This window comes from Piliocolobus tephrosceles, chromosome 3 (genome assembly GCF_002776525.5).
Source record: "Piliocolobus tephrosceles isolate RC106 chromosome 3, ASM277652v3, whole genome shotgun sequence".
NCBI classification, from domain to species: Eukaryota; Metazoa; Chordata; class Mammalia; order Primates; family Cercopithecidae; genus Piliocolobus; species Piliocolobus tephrosceles.
In genome coordinates, this window is record NC_045436.1 from 123,491,649 (window position 1) to 123,512,040 (window position 20,392).

The 20,392-nt window shown below is 33.8% G+C and overlaps 1 protein-coding gene across 4 annotated transcripts in view; it reads left to right on the forward strand.

Annotated features, from left to right (window-relative positions):
* The window catches only part of EPHA5 (EPH receptor A5), a 351,284-nt gene that overhangs the window by 20,878 nt on the left and 310,014 nt on the right, over positions 1-20,392 (forward strand). For all 4 annotated transcript variants that reach the window (XM_023232142.1, XM_023232144.1, XM_023232143.1 and 1 more), the window contains exon 2: positions 7,302-7,366. In XM_023232142.1, the coding sequence (XP_023087910.1) occupies positions 7,302-7,366 (65 nt within the window). The remainder of the gene's footprint in view (positions 1-7,301; positions 7,367-20,392) is intronic.

The window sequence follows — 20,392 nt, forward strand, 5'->3', positions numbered from 1 at the left end:
GTTAGGAGATTTTTCAAGTGAAAAATTATGGCAAGGATTTAATTGGACTGGACTGGCTATACTGTGGAATGAAACAGAGCAGGCGATTTAGAGGGTTATCATTGGCTGTGTTAGAATCAGTAGGATTTGGTCAGTGATTCAATGTGAGGCTAAAGGTGAAGAAAGGTTGACTCAGATATCTGGAGAGAACAACTAGTTTTTTGTTTTGTTTGTTTTTGAGACGGAGTCTCGCTCTGTTGCCCAGGCTGAAGTGCAGTGGCGCCATCTCGGCTCATTGCAAGCTCCGCCTCCCAGGTTCTTGCCATTCTCCTGTCTCAGCCTCCGGAGGAGCTGGGACTACAGGCGCCCGCCACCACGACCGGCTAATTTATTATTATTATTATTATTATTATTATTATTATTATTATTATTATTTAGTTTTAGTAGAGACAGGGTTTCACCGTGTTAACCAGGGTGGTCTCGATCTCCTGACCTGTTGATCCGCCCGCCTCCGCTACCCAAAGTGTTGGGATTATAGGCATGAGCCACTGCTCCCAGCCAGTACAACTAGTTATATGGCATTACACTCATTGAACTAGGGAACATGGGAACACAATTTTTATTTTTACTTCTGTATAGAGAAGATACTTTTTTCATTTAGGGACAGGCTGAATTTGGGGATGATTATATACCATAAATGTGTTAAGAACCAGCAGTCAGTTTTACAAATTTATAGGAATTTTAGGAGAGAGAGATGGACAAAATAAATGGATTTGTGTGATCATTAACATTTAGGTTGTAACTCAGAAGTTCATGAGCTACTCTGGAAGAGTCCTTACATTGGGGCATATGCCAATATCTCCTTTAAAACCAACCATATGGCAAACAGAAAGTAAACATATGAGCCCTTCTCTATCCTTAATAGGCTGATTCAATATGCATGGACTGGCACCAAGACTTAGTTCTTTTAAAAACTCCTTTTACATTTTGATGTTAAGTTTTAATCAAGAATTATTGGTGTAGTGTGAGAAGCAAAGGAAATCTACAAAAATGAGGCATTGATAAAAATCGAGGTTTGAAGGGATGGTACAGTAAGAATAGCTTATAAAGGAAAGAGGAAGAAGTAGCTAGAGAGGTAGAAGAAAACCACAGAAATCTGCAGTCACTGAAGATGAAAAGTGAGATTGTTTGTCTATCATGGTCATGACCAAATGCTGCCAAAAGATAAGGCAAATTAGGAGCTTAGAGCCACACAATTATCACTAGTGAATTTAGTAACAGAAATTTTGGTAGAATAATGGGGGTTGAAGTCAGATTGTAATGGATTAGGTAAGGAATGAGGAAGATGTGAGGAAATAATAGATAGGTGTGTTGACAATTCATTCAATAATCTGAGTTATAAAAAGGACAGAAATAGGGCATTCACTGGATGGGAATATGAGGTTTACTTTTGAATATATTTTAATGAAAATTTTTAGAAAATGCTTTGTGGTTAATATACAAAAGGCCTAGTTACCTAAATATAGGTTTGTCAGGTAATGTTCATGGCTCATTTGAGCCATGGTTTACTTAGAATGAAATCAGTCTCTGGTTGTGCAGTTTTTCTAAAGCTATGTTTAGCTGCCATGGTTCATGTACAAACAAGGTAGAATCATTCTTGATTAGAGTCTTTGGATGTCTAGGGAAATAGGTGGGTGCAATGCAGTCATCTAACATTTAGGTCTTAACTGGGGGACTGACTTGGCTGCAGAAAACAATAAGCAGTGCTTATGGTCTGTTACTAAGGTCTCAGTTACTGCTGTATGCATAAATTGCCTAGTACAGAATCTGACACAGAGTAAGCATTCCACAAGTGATTTCCCCACATTTCTTCTTCTTTTTTCTAAAAAAGATTGTGCATATGGATTGCTCAGAATTGTAAAATAAATACTCTTCCATTCATTGTCTGAAAATACAGTTGGTTGTGGCTTCCTGCCTTCGAGTCAAGGGATGCCAGAAATCTACATAACACTTCTAAACCTATAACATAATTTTCCCCAAATTTACAAATCTAGTTTACCAATGGGAAACACATGTCCTCTTTCTCTGCACTCATTTTGTAAACTGTTCTTTGTTCCCTGCAGCAGTTGTCAAATTATAAAATTTAGCCTGAAAGCGAGAAATCGCATCTGTGCTGATTGGGAGCATGAAGAGAGGCTAGACAGCTGTATATCTGGGGTTTGTTCCCACAGATTAGTTAAATGTGTATTGTAATCGAATCCAGTAGCTTTTCTGATATTGTTAAATGGAAGTCAATAAGCAAGCATCCATCAGAAGTCTCTAGTATGCAATGCCACTTTGATTCAATGCCTTTAGAGAGTGAAGGCCATCTCATCTGCTACTAACCCAAATTATTCTCTTTTCATACTGTAGTGGAGGTTTAACTGACATTATAACTGTATTTGTTAATGTGAAGATAATGGCAAAAACAGAAACAATATAAGTAAGAATAAGCCTTCTAATTGTCTATCTTCATGTCATCAGTGATCACATATTCTCTTAATGCTTTGCCCACTGATGGTGTATGGTAGGATCAAATGTCCTTGATCTGTCTTTTGACTCTTCAAGGTCTGAAAACACTTTCATTCCAATGTGTCTGTTTCCTGGAGAATCTAATGCATTTTCCTGCTCATAGTGACTAAAGTTGGCAAGATGTTAAGGAGAAAGTAGTGGAGTCAAAGTGATACAGAACAAGTTAGAATGTCTGAAAGTTATAATCATTGAAGAACATATTTGTATTATTAACCTAAGCTAAATTTTAATTGTTAGAATGTGTGAAGTTGAGGACTTAGGAATCTTCTTAGGCATATTCCATTTTATTTATTTGCTCTTTGCTTTCCTTGAATCCCAACAAATATAATGAGTTAGCAATCTGCTTTTTCTGAAAGTGAATTTTCTAAAAGCTTTTCTCTTTTCAAGAAAGCATTGAAATTGTTAATGTATAGCAATACAATTAAAGCATACGAATGACTATTTTGAATTAGTTTCTTTCATAATCTGTTATTCGGTTGGACATTCAGTTAAGTGACTTTTCCTTATTAAAAAGTTCCTGTGTTAGTATTTTTCCCCCACACATTAACGTTAGGAATTTGCAATGTAGTACATATTAATTGACTCCTTTAAAGCTATTTCTCCTGGATAATCAGCCTTCTTAATTACTGATTCAAATACCAATATCTACCAATATGTCCACCTTAATCATAATTATACAATGGTTGAGGGAAAAATCATCTTGAAATCTGTCTCTCAGTTGAATAGTATGACTCTGTTTTAAAATACAAATAATAGAATGAAAACATTTTTCATAAAATTTCTGATATCTAATTAATGTCTTCTAGAGTAACTGTGGCATCAAACATTTTCTCTAATTATATTCATTAGTGGGGTCTCCTGGACAAGTTTTAATTAAGTTGTACAATAAAGATCAATATTCGTGAATTCATTGTGATTTACAACAAGCATATATACTGTTCAGAACAATTTAATTACTGTAATTATAGCACAGAAGATATTTAGTGCCTATGCTCTATTACTGCCAAGCCCTCTTTTTAATAAATTTGGTAATGAAATTGGGAAATTAACTTCTGAAAATTCACATTTATATAAATCCTATATCTAAACTTCTGTTTTTTATATAGCTATATTTTGATTTTTTATTTTACTAGTAGGGAAAATGGAGGCATTAATTACGGTAGTGGCAAAGTGCCTTTTCATGCATATAGTCATGAATATGGAGAAATTATGAAAGTGTATATAAGAACACATTTAATAATTATATTCGTTATGTGAAAAATAATTTAGTGGTGGTATATAGTCTGATATTCTATTTTTATTTTTATAAATAAGACGAAAATTATTTTATTACTCTAATTTTCTTAAATAGAAATATTTTTCTGGTTCAAACAGAAGGTCCCCAAATATGCTAACTTCTGTTAAATTTCTACTTTCACAATTATTTATCTGGTACATCGATAGATGAACAGATCATTCTACTGATGTACCATATAAAGAATTGTGAAAATAGAAAATTTCTAGTGGCATCAATAGGTATGTAACAGGGTTTCTCAACTTTAGTACTAGTGAAATTTTGGCCAAATAATTCTTTCCTGGGGAGGCTGACGGTACATTGCAAGATGTTTCACCGCATACCTGACTTCTTCCCATGAAATGCCAGAAGCAAATATTCGTCCACTAATGAACTCAGAAAATAGATAAATGCACCCAAATGTCTCCAGACATTATTATGTCTCCATGTTGAGAACCACTGGTGTATGTTGATTAGCCCCACCCTCCTGATCTTCCCACTGATCACATTATTCATTCATAAGATAAACAGCTATTCAGCTCTTCTGAACTGAGGCTAGATTCATAGGCGTGGTCAAACATGGTGTTCTTATAAGAGACTTCTGTTCATTCAATTTTTTGAAGATAGGAATTGAGTGCTCATAGAATATTAAGTAATAATACCTAACTCAGATTTAGGAAAGGGAAGATCAGAATAGTGTCCTGAAGAAGGAATTCCTGAAATATGTTTTGAAGGACGAAGGAAACATTAGCAACTCAGAAGGTAAAAGAAAGGTATGTATTTTAACATTTACACAAAAATTTTAGTTATTTTCTCTGAGAATCAAATCCCAATTTATTCTCTATTATATAAACAAAATTATAATATAATAATATGCAAATGATTGCTAAAAACACCTAATTTTACTCTCTTTTTCTCAATTTCCATTTTAGTAATGGAATGTGTAATTACCTTTTTGGGATTGTGAATTTTATGAAATCATTTGTTTCCAGACGGACATCAATTTTAGACAGTAGTGGGAAGATACATACATGTATTTCTTGTGGATTTCCTAGTCTACATACAAAGAAAATTATTTGAACACTTCACTGTAAGATTATAGAGATTCCTAATGTAGTTATTCTCATATATTCTGCAGTATATTGCAACACTGAGAACTCTCAATAAATTGTATTAACAGCCAAGTTGGTATTTTGAGGTAATTTGTTTACTCCAACACATACATATTTTCCAGAAACAAAAAAAAAGTAAAAATGGTAATTTAGTTTAAACCTAATTCAAGTGCGGCTAACTGAATCTTGAAAAGTTATCTGAAATTCTGCTGATAATAATGAATATTTCGTATTAGTAACAGGTCTACAAGGAACGCTGTGTTTCTCACGGTAGGCTGGTTATGAATTCCTGGAATTCCTATGCACATCAGTTTGCTGCCAAAGGATTAAGTTCAATTTGATTGCCATCATGGTAGCACCCCTAGTTTGCTGATTTGCTCTACTTTATCTCATCTACAGATATGCTGCTGCTCAATATGAAAGGTGAATCAAATGAATCATTAAGATGAATAAACATAACAATTTAGGTTCTGAAACCCCTTGGTATTTAGTCATGTCTAGACACAGCCCTAGTGTCCCAGAAAAACTAAAATGAGGACAAGGACATTTAAGTTGAATGTAGCCTTATTCCCATGGAAACCAAAAAAGACAACAATAGAACAAAAGGAAGAGTATGGATCTATCTGAAAAATTAGATGTAGTGAGGGGCAGGATTTGCAAGGTCAGTGGGTATTAGAGCAGTTTTTGTTTGTTTGATTTTTAAGAATGGTTTTTCAATTAGATCACCATTCTTTTAAGAAATTAATAATTCCACACATTAATTATTATTCATTAAAACCAATATGATTTAAGTAGGTGAAAAGTGATACAAACATTATATTGCATGCATTTTTTAATAGTTACTGAGCTCAGAAAATAGATGAATGAAGTATATTTAGCAACAACAACATATATGTGTATGTATAGGTAATATTTTGTATATTTGTTTTTCTACAGATTTTAAGTTATTGATTTATCTTAATGTTACTAATATTATCATATACTTTCAATGTGGTTTATAAAATATGCATGTTCCCAAATGTTCTTTTGTCTCATGAATTTTTGCTACTGTGAAATAAATGATGCATAATAATAGTTAAATGTACATAAATTTCTCTAAGATGTAGAAAATTTCCTCAGTCATAATAATTTTATATTATCTTAAAAAGTATAACAACACATCCCAGCCTATCAACTGTTATTTCTTTAATACTCCTGGAGTATTAAAGAAATTCTATGTGTAAGCTTACACTTACACATAGAATCATCCTTTTAGAACTGGTGGCATTTCAAGATACTGACTTTTGAATATAGCTTAAGGAAGCCTCAATACCTCTACATAGGAATAACTCAAGTGTTTCCCTTTCAGGTTCATATTCCAGGCTCATTCAAAGTTGCTCTGTTGCACAGCAGGCCAGGTAGAACCATGTGGGATAGGTATAATAGGTTGGAGAAATGATGATCCGTGATCCAGGGCTAAAGTATTTTGAATAGACAGTAACCGATAAGCTACTTTGATTTCTCAGAGTCAGTATATAACACTATATGTATGATGTGTATGAGTGTGTATGTGTGTGCATGGGTGTGAGTGTGTGTGTCTGTGTGTGTACATACTCATAAATGGCTTCCTTTTGTAATGATGGTACTCAAACTTCCATCCTGGAGTTTCTCAATATCTTAGTATTCCCATATATAATGTATCTGACAGTTCTACATGAAACACTCTTTTTAGACTATGGTCATATCTAAGAAGAAGGTATCTCTGGGAATGCAATGGATTCTTAAGTATAGCAACTATCTCAAGAACTGCAACAATTTCCTTGTCTTGGTTAAGGGTGTGTAGATTTATTTCTTAATTAAACTTGCAGTTTGGATTACAGATTTCTGTTAATATCACAAAAAATGTTACAAGCTTGGGAATAGTTTATCGCTGTTTAATGTAAATTATTTGTTAATTGCTTCATAATAGCTTTCCAGAAGAAAATAAAATACATTTAGCTAGAATTTTATGGCTGCAGCTTAATCCCAAAACCTAGAGCTTTTTACAAGGCAGCATGAACCTTTCATTTTTGTGGGTTTACTTTTGTTCCTTTTTTTTCTTATGAGTTTTTTTTTTAAAATTTATTATTGTTTTGCAAGAAAATAAAATAGGGTAATGATTTGCTTTCAGATGATTTTGTTGTGATTGTTCTTCAAATGTTTATTTAAAATCATTTGTTCTCTTGCATCAATATATTTTCTTTAAATTATACCCATTGTATTCATCATAATGAACACTTAATTTCAGTTACGTAAACAACACGCAATTTTAATAACACTATTAAGATAGAGATACAATATTCATGATACTATACATTTCACTGAGTGTTGTATTCTTTTCTTTTCAGTGAATTTATTGGATTCACGCACTGTCATGGGGGACCTGGGATGGATTGCTTTTCCAAAAAATGGGGTAAGTTTTATGAAAGTTTTTCTAAAACTTAAGCTATGCGCGTAAGCATCTTGATACTTGCAACACAGGAATGAATATGTACTGGATGCATATTTTGTTGAGATAGGAGGTGCTATGTGTGTGTTGGATGGGGTGGTGGGACTTCAAATAACTCTAACCAAAAAAAGGAACACTAAGGAAGGGCTTTCAGTGACTAAAGAGTAAATATATTATTTCCTCTCTGAGAATTGTTCCACAAAGAAATGTGAAGTTTCCTTCAGCATTTAGGAAAAGTTCACATGAAAACAACAAAGAAACTTTCAGAATTAGTTTATATTAAATATAAAAGTATTTGATTTGCTACTAATTTGCCATCATCCTGGCATATTGCATAGGAAATAAAATTTTACTGGTCTATGATCAGTGTTGATTCAAAGCTGGGACCAATTTAATTTTGACTTCATTTACAGAATCAGGGAACAAAAATAGTATAAGAAATTCCTTTAAATGCCATTGAGATAAAAAAAAATCCAAGAAACTATTATAATATCATGTACATATACAACTGCAATTCATCTAGAAAATTGTGCACACTTACATTTTTAGATGATATCAAAGGTTTATTTTAGAGTAATCTAATATTATAACAAATTTTGTCATAACAACCTAAAGAGCCAAAATTTTCATTTTCAAATTAATGAGTAAACCAGGTGTGTGAATCAGTCCTTTACTAAGAAAGTTATTATGAAAATAACACATTGCATTAATTATTCTAATCCATAATAATTTGTATATTAACATCCTCATCTCAGTGGGCTTTTATGTTTTTCATCAATTTTGTATTTCTCTTTAGTTGTGAAAAGTTACAGATGTATTTAAAGACATAATATTAAAAAGGAATACTAGTAGATTTTTAAGATATTGGAACATAAAGGTAAGGCAAAATAACAAAAAACAAACAAAAACATTGCATAACCCAGGTAGAGCCAGGCTCAAGATAATAACGTGTATACTTTCAATGTGTTCCTCTTTTACCTTTCTTACACTCTTCCTTCTTCCCTTCCTTTTTTTTCCTGAACCACCACACACTCTTTCTTTCATCTCTCATGACTCCGTACAGATAAATGTCTGGCTAACGTCTGTCTATGAGAACCTATACAGATATTTTGTATTCTCCCTTTTTTTTTCACGTACCAAAAATAATCTATTGAATAAATATTTTATTTTTTCTTATTTCTGAGAGTATGGTTGATGTGTTGTGTAGAAATTAGTTTTCTAGAATCCAGAGAAAATATATGAGATATTTTCTTTGAATTTAGTTTTGTGTTTTTCTCCTGTTTCCGCTCAGAAGTTATTAAAATAGAGCTTTGAAAGAGCGTATCTGTGAGAGTATAAGTACACTGTTGTAGTTGCTGTTGCAACTATACATTTGAGGAAATTTACTCAATTTTATACACGATTTCTTTATGAAACACAATTAATAGGTTTATAAAAACATAATCCTTCTGTGTTGGGAATGGGATCTTTTAAATTATTCTAACAACTTCATACTGTCTTTTTTTCTATTATTATTGTTCATATAGTGGTATATTTGTTCTGTTTTTTAAACAATGAGCATCCTTTTCAAAATTCTTGTTATTATGTTGAGTAATGTTTCCTTTGACATGGTGTACCAAATGTTGATATTGAAGACAGGGAAGTTAACTTAGAGGGGCTTAATGAACATATATTTGTTTGAGTGTGAGAAATGTATGTGGGATTCAGGCGTTATGTTTTGTGTTACATCACTCAAATGCAAAATGAAGGCAAAAATGTATTATATTTAAAGAAAATGAATGTTCAAGGTATATATAATTATAGTAACAATATATACACTTTAAAAATATTTTTAGTTAGCGGTGCCATTTGTGATTAGATAAGCAACATAATCGTAGGTGAAATATAGATCATCAGAATGATGTCCATAAAAATTGTGGAATAATGACCACCAAATTATTTTTTCAATAATTGCCACAAAAAAACTGGAAAAAAATGTTCGAGTCATTTTTATTGGAACTCTGGTATTCAGACATCATCTTGGAGCAATATGGGACACTTTTATTTAAGAAAAATGACTGAGTCTTTTAAGATAGCAAAGTTTGTGGCATTTTACTTGCTCCATGTCCTTTCTGCATCTCTAGCTCTGAGATAGTCTTGAAAAGCCAAAATTCAGCCATCATGGTGAAAACCAGTAGACTAGTAAGAACTGAAAGGAAGTAGGAGATTCTTCTCAGTCTCAATTTCAGAGAATTGTCTTTATTTGATATGTTTGAGAACTCCCTGGAAGACTGCATTGTAAGACACTCTTGATTTCACCTGACCTAGAGCTGTTGAAGTCCAAAAGCTTTTTCTCAGCTGGGCATTTGTCAAAAGGACAGGCAATTGTCTGATTTTTCTTCTGTGTGAGGGGCTACATAAAATTTGGGACAAACAATAGGCTACATAAAATTTGGGACAAACAATAGGCTTGTCAACCAGAAAACTTAGGGAAAGCTGGAAATTGAGATGTCCACACTGATTTTCAAATGCCTCAATGACTTATTTGGAATTTATAAGGCCATGCACATGTGTAGAGCTTTGTACATGCCCAAGGACGTATGTATGCTCAGGAAAGCCCTGAGAAAGACCTAAGGTTTTACTTGCTCACAAACAGGAAGTGAAGGTTAAGGTAGGTCTTTAATTGCTTAGCTGAATATTGAAGGAATGTCCCAACATGCACACACAGACCCTCCCCAAAGTTGAAACACTTACTGGTTTGAGATTAACAAAATATTCTGTCTAATAAATACCTGCTATGTAAGCTAACAGAGCAATGACTTCAATGGCTACACATGGCCATTGAAAAATACAGAGTTTACAGAATTATTTCAGAAAAGTCATTAAAGAAACAAACATTAACACTCCCTGGAGAGTGAGGGAGAATCTAATTTTCAGAGTTGTCACATTACTTTACTTAATATGCCAGATTTGCAATAACAGAATACCATGAGAAATGCAAAGAAACAAGAAAGTATTGCTGGTAAAAAGAACAAAAGCAGTTATTAGAATTTATACTGAATATGCCCAGCTATTAAAATACGTTGAAAGAAGGAAAGGAAAATATGTGTCAAGGACTAAAAGGAAATATAAAATAATGTATAATTGAGTTCAAAATATCAATAAAGAGATAGAACCTCTTATAAATGAAAAATAAATTGGAGTTGAAAAGTATAAAATTGAATGAAGAATTTGCAATAGGGGCAGATTTGAGCAGAGAGAATAAAGAACAAGCCGACTTGAAGATAGGACAACTGAGATAATCCAATCTGAGGAACAGAAAGGAAAATTAATGAACAGAAATAAACAGAAACTTAAAGATCAGTGGGAAGAACACAGATATAACGGGAGTCTCAGAAGAAGAGAGGCCAAATGGGTCAGAACAAATATTTGAAGAATTAATGGACATAAAGTTCCCAAATTTGATGAGGAAACATTAATGCACACATTCAGGAAACTCAACAAGCATAAGTAGGATAAAGTTAAACACATTCACAACTAGACACGTCATAGTTAAACTATCAAAAGCCAAAGACAGAAAATTTCAAAAGTAGCTAGAGTCAAACATCTCACTTTGTATAAGAGATCCTCAGTACTTTGCACAGCTATTTCTTACTAGAAATCATGGGGTCCAGAAGGCAAAGCGATGACCTCTTCAAAATGCAAGAAGAGAAAGACTGTGGAGCTAGAATTCGATATCCAGGAAAACTGCCTTTTGAAAATGAAGAAGAAACTAACACATTCTCAAATAAGCAAAATATGTGCAACTATAAATGATCAAAATAAATATTTTTACCACTGGAAACATAATTTTAGAAGTAGATTTTACACATATGCAACCCACATATTTTTTCAGAGAAAACTGCATCTTTATTTTCCTGTTATTCTTTCTACTTCATTTTCTTAGAGAAACATATAAACTGATGATTTGATTTCCCTCAAGTTTGAAAAATGCATTTTAAGTAACAACAGTTAATTTTAGAAAGTTTGTTTATGGTATTGTTTTATGATTTGATGTCATGTTTTAATAAAAACCACACAGTGCTGCTGTTTGCATTTATGCTTTCATGGATATGGCTTAAAATCATTTTATTTCAAATTCAAGTGTGATTTGCGTATTAACATTGTTTTAAAGAAATCAAATGTAGTTTGAATCAATAAGTGGCCTTAAATATTTGTTGTATACAGTATCTTACACCAGAGTCTGTGATTTATATAAAACTTGGGTAAGACAAGGGTCCCTGTCCTTGAGTAAGGCTCATATAACTTAACCCTATTGCTCCATTCATTCAGGAAATATTTACCTGAATATTTTTTTGTGTTTGAGATGGAGTTTCGTTCTTGTTGCCCAGGCTGGAATGCAATGGCACGATTTCAGCTCATCACAACCTCCGCCTCCCGGGTTAAAGCAATTCTCCTGCCTCAGTCTTCTGAGTAGTTGGGATTACAGGCATGTGCCACTACGCCTGGCTAATTTTGTATTTTATTAGTAGAGATGGGGTTTTTCCATGATGGTCAGGCTGGTCTCCAACTGCCAACTTCAAGTGATCCACCAGCCTCAGTCTCCCAAAGTGCTAGGATTACAGGCACGAGCCATGGCACCCGGCCTGCCTGAATATTTACATGCATCATGTAAGTTATGAATTCTGTTCTAGGGATTGTTTGGTTTTTCTCTTATGCTACCAGAAAACTTACTTGGTTTTGTATTATTACGTATAGTGTCTTCCTCTAAATAGACTTCCTGATTTAAAGTGAACCAACTGTACTCAGGTTTTTATCCCCCGTTGTGGAGATATTGTCTGGCATATTGGCTGATACAGATGATATATTTAATACATATATATTAAATTGAATTGAACCCTTGGGAATTCAAAACTCCTTATAAACATTTAAAAAAGCCACTGTATGAATATTCAATTAAAAGTACTACCCTTTCTTCACTTTTTTCAGAATATTCTTCTGACCTTTAGGCCTTAAGAATGGATATGTTTATTTCTTATACTGGTAAAAATGTCACCTCAAATCTGAGCTTAAGAATTTGGCAAGAATTTAAGGGAAACACTAATATTCATTCCTCATATCAGACATTTGTTCCATACATTTGTTAAAAACAATCATTGCATCTGTAATACTTTTCTGTATTTGTCCTGTTTATTACATTGTAAGCTCATAGACTTACTGTAGTTATTTCGTATTTGCCACTTCACAGTGTTTCTAAAACTTGATTCAACTTCTGGCTTGTAATAGAACTCCAATAAATATTTATTGGAAGGATAACTTATTTTTTATTTATAAAATGGGGCATGCATTACTTACAGTTTTCTGATGAACATGAAATAAGTAAAGCCTAGCAAAGAACTTGACACAGTGCTGGCAGTCATAAACATCCTTTCCTTGACCTTCTATTGCATTTCTATTTTAATGCTAAGAGATCCACCACTCCATAAGTTCTTTTTTTTGTTTTAGCAATATGTGTGTGTGTGTGTGTGTGTGTGTGTGTGTATATATATATACACAAAACTCATATATGTATATATATATGAGTTCATTTTTAACACATGAGATTTGAAGATTTCTTATAAAATCTGAATTTCAAGTTTCTGTTAATTGGATATTTCAGAAAGCCAGAGCCAGGAGCCTTTCATAGCTTGAATAGTCCAAAGCTGAGTAAAATTGCCATGTAGGAGAGTATGTAAATTCTCCTGTTTGACTTATTTACTACCCGATCCTCCTCATTCATTTAAGTTACCAATCTGTGACAACGACAGCAATGAATAGTCATTTTTTTGATATTGCAGAAGCATCCACATTTTTGTTTGTTTGTTTGTTTCTGGAGGGACCTAACTTAAAAACAAACAAACAAAAAAAAAACTTCTCTATGCATGCTGGAATGGTTTCTTTTTAGTCGTTGAGTACTTCCCCTTAATTAGGAAACGCCATTTGAATTTTGGCATCTGCATGTATTTCTCAACTCTTACATATGTGATAGACAGTATTTATTTGTGTGTGTTTGTGTGTGTGTGTGTATTTGTGTGCCCGTTGTTCTGCCTCATGGTAGTAACCTTAACTCTCCTCTTTTTTCTTCTGGACATATCTAGCGGTACTATGTTACAGCAAATTTTATGCAAATTTGCTGCATTTATTCATTCAATAAATATTTATTGCACTTCTAGTATATTTGCTTCACTCTTCTAGGCACTGAGGTTATAGCAGTGAAGTAAAACACTCCAAATTCTTCACATCCTGGAGCTTAAGGGAGCATTATGGTTCTGAGAATGAGTAATCAAGGAGAACAAGGCAGTAGATAATGCATTTTATTGTCTTGTTCTTTCTTTTTATAGATGTGCAAAAGTGTCAGAGAGAGACGATGGTATTTGATCAAGGTCACTCAAGTAGTTTGCGACACACCTGGGAAGAGCACGTATTCTGTATTTGGCACATGCAGTGTCATATCGCTCTATCTTGCCATGAAAAAATACACTTTCAGCACATAAATATGCATCAACATTTAGTAATAATAATGACAATGCACAAAGGGATACTTAATACTCTGTTTGTAGATGAAAAACAATGAGGTTTAGTATAGGTGACTTTTCCAAGGCTATGCAGTTACTTGGAGACTGAGTCCATTTCAATCCCAGGTCATCTAGCACTCTGATTATTTAAAATCAGAGATGAGCTACTCTAAATAGTTAGGTTTTCAGAGTCACCACCAGGTTCTGGTGGGTGCCCAGACTTTTAGTTTATACATACAAGAGTCCATGCTAAAGAGGGAATTCACCTCAAAGAGAAGTATTAAAATGTCCAGAGTGGCTTGCATTCTATCCACTGTTAGACTGTAAATGTTGAAACAACCTATAGAACATAGCTACTCAAATTTCTCAAGGTTTCACTTTCTCATTGAGTGTCAAATGTATGTTAGCAAATTCCAAACCTGCACTTTAGAAAAAGATAAACAAAACCTTTAAGAGCATAAATATCTTTCTTAAAAGGTGAATGTTTTGTTTTATATAATCTCATTTTAATTAAAATTATGAAAGCATTTAGAATCAATTTTAAAACTTCATAGAAATACATTAATCTTAATTTTCTAATGAAATTGCTTGGCAGAATAATAGTAAACCCAACAGACTCTGTAAAATAAATATCTCCTCACTTAAAGCTTTCCTCCTTCTTTATCTTTCTGCCCTTAAACTATCAATCTCATTATTCATAGCTTCACTAGCCTATATGTACACAACCTAAAAGTGTATTTTGTTTTTGCTTCCTTCTAATTACATTAGAGTTGTTTCAGTCACCATCTGGAACATTTTATATTGATTAATTTATATAGTCTAAGCCTGTATGTGAACATAATCATTCCCTGGAAATTTTTATCAAGTGTTTTCAAGGCTTATTCTTGAGAGAATAAAATTAATAGTTTAGTGTTTGCTTAGAACAGTTCGTGATTTCATGTCTTAGAAATTCCACTATTGCTCTTTTTTTCCATAAGCTGTTGTTATGTATGATCACAAGATACACCTGCCTCCTTTGCTTTGGTGGAACCAGCCTTCTCCCCCCTGAGTTGTCTGTGCTTCCTCTGGCACGCAATGGGGAAACCGCTGCATTCCCCTGAACATCACCGCTCAGTTGTATTGCTAATTCTGCTTTGATTTTTGCTCTATTTTCTTCCTCCAGTCAAATAAAGAATATAAACATCATTTTAAATTTTTTTTCTAATGCTGATCTTAACTTTTAGGATCATTCATAATCATTTTTTCATTTGAAGATTTCAAATTATTGACTTAAGTGGTATTTGTACTAAAATGCAGACAAAGTAAGTTGCCCTCTGCCTGGAGGAGAAAGAAAAAATAACCCTACATTGTAGATACTTCAAAACAGGAGTTTATGGCTTTTCTTGTTTTATTGTTGCTTTGTTCTATTATTTCTTTGAGACTAAGAACCTTTGTGCTTACTTTTGAAGCTGGAAATAACTCAGGTTTTTACTCAAAATGGGCTGTGAATACATTGTTAGTGTTTTATGTGTTTTCTCCTGAATCAAGGAAAACTTAAGCCGGATTTTCCATTCTGGTACTCAGATTTTGACAATAGTGTGCATGTTTGTGTGTGTGTGTGTGTGTGTGTTTTGTGTGTGATTCCTTGTCCCTTAAATTAAAGGCAAGAATGAGGAGAAGTATTTGAACTCTGCTAATCTCATATGTTGTTGAGGATCACAGTGAGTTTTGCCAGAATCTTATTTTGGTTTTGCTTCCTACTGAAAGAAAGGAAAAATAATGACTAGCACAGAAGCCCACACTGAGCACGAAGGGGCTAATAAAGATTAAAGTATTGCTGAAGTGGATAAAAAAAAAAAAAAGAGCACATTAGTGGATATAGAAAAGCTCTTTATTTGAACAGTGATAGAAAAGAATTCTAAAGGGAATGGATATTATAATATATAATGCAAATGCCAATATAATGAGCAAGCCTGATCCAAGGTAGCTTTGTAGTCAATGTTTTTTAGAAAAATAAAAAGCATGCCCCATCTGTAAAATAATTAAGATAAATAATTTATGGAACTCAAGATAGTTATTAAGCATACACTGAAGTATAGAAGACAAAACATTTTGCATTTAGATTTCTCACATGGAAACTTAGCAATTATGAATAAAGTTCTTTAAAATGTCCATCTCTGCTTCTGATATAAGACAAATGTTGTATTTAGTCTTCGATATATGCAAACACTTAAAATGAACTGATAATACTCATAGCATATTTCTGCATAGTATGATTGAGGTATACATGCATTATTCGTTCAATAGGTTCCTTAGGTATCACTGTGTTCACCCTAGTTATGTATTTAAAATCAATATACATTAATACCAATGTTTTCTTCTTTAGAAGTTCTCAAAACACTTTTCCTAATTAACAGAGAAACTCATAAATTGGAAAATGACCTTTATCCACAATATCGTCTTATTAATCTCTTTTTAACCCAACTGCAATTGGCTAGCTAAATGTCCTACCCTTTAGATTTGACTTAAGTATTACTTCCTCAGGAAAGCATGACATCCAGACAGACTCTATTCCTCCTCGTTAGCAGTTCTTGCGGTGAAATCCATCTCTTCTCCCCTCCATCCCAACCGCTATCTGATGTTTTTACTCCAGATTACAATGTGTACAGCTATGTTATCCACACTTATCACTTTGTCTAGCTTTGCATCCAACTGTTTATTATTCTGATTTTCTCTTCTTCAGATTGCTTTTTTCACTTGTTTGTAAAACAGGCAGGGAGCAAAAGAGTTTCAGGACATTTATAGAGTCATATACGAGTTATCGTTAACTACTTCTGTGACATGAGGTACCTGTTAACAGACTTGTACCAAACGCCTATTTCCCAGTATAATTTCCACAATCTCATATTGAGTCCAAATATTTTCCTTTTACCCATTATGTATAGAGGGACATATAGGTCTCTAAGTCGTTCTTTGCCAAATGATATAGCCCATGCAAAATCCAGGCCTAAAGGTATTTTTCTTTTGGAAAAAAAAAAAAAAATTGATATTTGCACCAGTTTCCGTATGTGAGTATAATGTTTTTTGTTTTGTTTTTTACTTCCATCTTCCCATTTATTAATGAAAATGTTAAATAAAACTAGGCCTTGCGGAGTTCCCTGGGGATCAACCACCAGGTATTTTTCCAAGTGGTTTGATTGCTGTTTATCATGATTTTCTTTTTTTTAAACCATCCTTCAGCTGTTTTCAATTCCTGTGACAGTGCTCCCATGCAAGTCAATTTGAATTAATTTTGCAAGCAAATGCTTTATGGTTCTGAGTACATAATCTCCCTCTCCCACGGAGAAAAAATATACTGTAATCATCCCGCATTCCTGTTGATTATTTCCATTAAAGGCAGCAGGGGAAGAGAGACTCCTCCTGCTTTTGAAGTTTTTTGAGGCTTTTGCTATTCATTGCCTTATTCTCTTTCTCTTTTTTGTGTTGTTCAGTGCTTGCACTAATGGAGAAAATGATGGTCCAAACTGCTCAACCTGAAATTTTGGTCCTTTGGAGCATAGCCATCGTTGTCTTTGTGATCCTATATCCCCCAATACTTTCCCTCTAATGAGCTAATTTCTTTCATCTTAACTCTACAAATGATTCATATAAATTTCTACTTTTGGTGTTTTCCACAAATTACTTGAAATACTTCTTACTCTCCATAAAATCCATCTTAATGATAATCCTTTTTTCAATGTACAGCTCAAGTTATGCAACATGAAACCTCTCATTACCACCTAGAAGTGTGGATACTTCTTTGGATGAATCAATATAGCAATTTTTGTATATTGAACACATTGAAAATGAGATACGTATAGTGTTATCGATTGTGTGAATACTATAAACTGCTCTACTGTAAAGACCTTTTTGTCTTCACCTCTAGCACATCACCCTATGTCTCAAATATAAATTCGCATTACCTATATCAGTTACTGATTGATAATCAGTTATTTAAATCTTTAGGAAGTAGTTAGTGTTTGGAACCATAAGGCTGCATATTTTTTTGTTTTATTTTCTGAAAATTGAATAGTGAAACAAAGATAGCAACCTTTGGATTTAGAGATTTCTATTTATTTTGTATTGTACTAAGCTGAGCCAAAAATACTTTACAACTTATTTTTACCAAAAGTGCTTATGACAAGCACAGAGATTATGGTAGTAAACAGGACTCAGTTTCTGTCCTCAAGTATTAAAAAACATCAGTTTGAATGATGTCTCCTAGAGTTGTGAAATATACAACCTGCACAAACATAAACACAACAGGGGCTACTTCTCCATTGAGTTTGATCCAGTTTACTAAAGTATATAAATATTTGCGTCCTTAGTGGCAGTAGCATACTGCTATACATAACATCCATAACATAGAGGTCTTGACGTCAGCTAATCTAGATTCCAGATATGTGTAGCAAGTTAGTTAATCTCTCTGTTTCTTCATCTATACATTACGTATAATACTACATACTGTACAAGATTGTTGTAAGGATTAGAATGAGTCAATGGTGCAGTGTTTAGCACAATACGTCACCCATATTGAGGACTCAGTGTGTGATGCTGCCATCATTCTTGTTCTTGTTCTTGGTTTCTGTTTTGGTTTTTGAGATATACATGTTCATTATGTTCATTAGTTATCACTGTGTTCACCCTGGTTATATATTTAAAATCAATATAAATTAATGACAATATTTTCTTCTTTAGAAGTTCTCAAAACCCTTCTCCTAATTAATAGAGAAACTCATAAATTGGAAAATGACCTTTATCCATAATATCATCTTATTAATCTCTTTTTAACCCAACTGCAATTGACTAGCTAAATGTCCTACCCTTTAGATTTGACTTAAGTATTACTTCCTCAAGAAAGTATGATGCAGTGTTTAGCACAATATCTGACTCATGTTGAGGACTCAGTGTGTGATGTTGCCAAGGAGAGTCTGAGGCAAGTGTTAGAGCAGGAGTGGAAGTTTATTAAAAAGTTTTTTTATTCTTACCAAATGACAGGTGGTGGTTGTGATAGACTTATAAGGTCATTATGTTTTGATCATTCTCTTCAGTATGTTTGAACTATATTTTAGTTAAAACTTAAAGATGGAAAATATATTCACTTGTTAAATAAAACATCTGTATAATTTATTAATAAAGCCTTGAGTGGTTTTACCAAAAGTCACTCTGGCACTTTACTTGGTATAATGTCTATAAAGTTTCCTAAAGCAATTAATTGTTTTTCACTGATATGAACAATTCAGTTTCACAAATCAAAACAAGAATGCATACTAATTACAGAAAGAAGGGAAAATGCACAGTGAAGGCAGGGAATGTTTATCAAAAGCAGACTAAAGGCTTGTAATTTTGTAGATTATTTGATGATAGGCTTACATAAATCTATGAAAACACTCTTTGAAAACCTTTTTGTATGCATCACTTTACCCTCACCCAGAGCAGGGGTACAATGATGGGCATGTGCTCAATAATAAAACTGATCTTCAGAACAACTTAAGTGTTGTTCCGCTTTTCTCTTAAGTAGTCAGGATATGGAGGAAGTATTTCATCCAAAAATTATTGTTAAGATAAAATATTATCCTTACAGGGACAGTTTCCAGGAAATATTCTAACCTTATGAGTTATCCATACAACTAAAGCTGATTTAATTACTTATTATTCTGTTAGTCAAAAGTCAGTTGGTATCATTTAATGTAAAATGACTTCAGCTAGGCAGGGGTTGCTTTCTCTCTCTGGTTCCTGCTTCTGACTGTTACCAGCGGCGAATCTGTACAGGGCTGCCGCAACCTCAATTCTTGCCTCCTTAGAAGAAAGAATTTGAGGCAACATAAGGCAGAAGGAGAGCCTGAGGCAAGTGTTAGAGCAGGAGTGGAAGTTTATTCAAAAGCTTTAGAGTAGAAATGAAAGGAAATAAAGTACATGTGGAAGAGGACCAAGCAGGCAACTTGATAGATCACTGGGAGAGTGCACTGATGCCCTTAGACTTGGGGTTTTATATGTTGGCATACTTCCGGGTCTTGAATTTCTTCTGCCCTGAGTCTTCCCTTGAAGTAGGCTGTCCACATGCACTGGCCTGCTGGCACTTGATAGGGGCCGCATGCACAGTGCATTTACTGGAGTTGTACTCATGCTGACCTGAGGCATTCTTGCCTTGCCAGTGGAATGTCCCTCCAAGGTCATATACCAGTTAAACTCCATTACCCCTTGTATGAGCATGCTTGATCCCACCCGCCCAACTCCTGAGATCTCATAGGGAAGCTGCTGATCACCAGTTTCAGGTGTTTTCTCTCTATTGAGAGACTCCCTTTCCCTGGCACTAGCTGTGACCAATGATTATTTTAGCGAGACACTTACTAATCACCTGACCATTACCTGATGGTTGCCTGAAATTCCTGGTGTGTGTGTGTGTGTGTGTGTGTGTGTGTGTGTGTGTGTGTGTGTG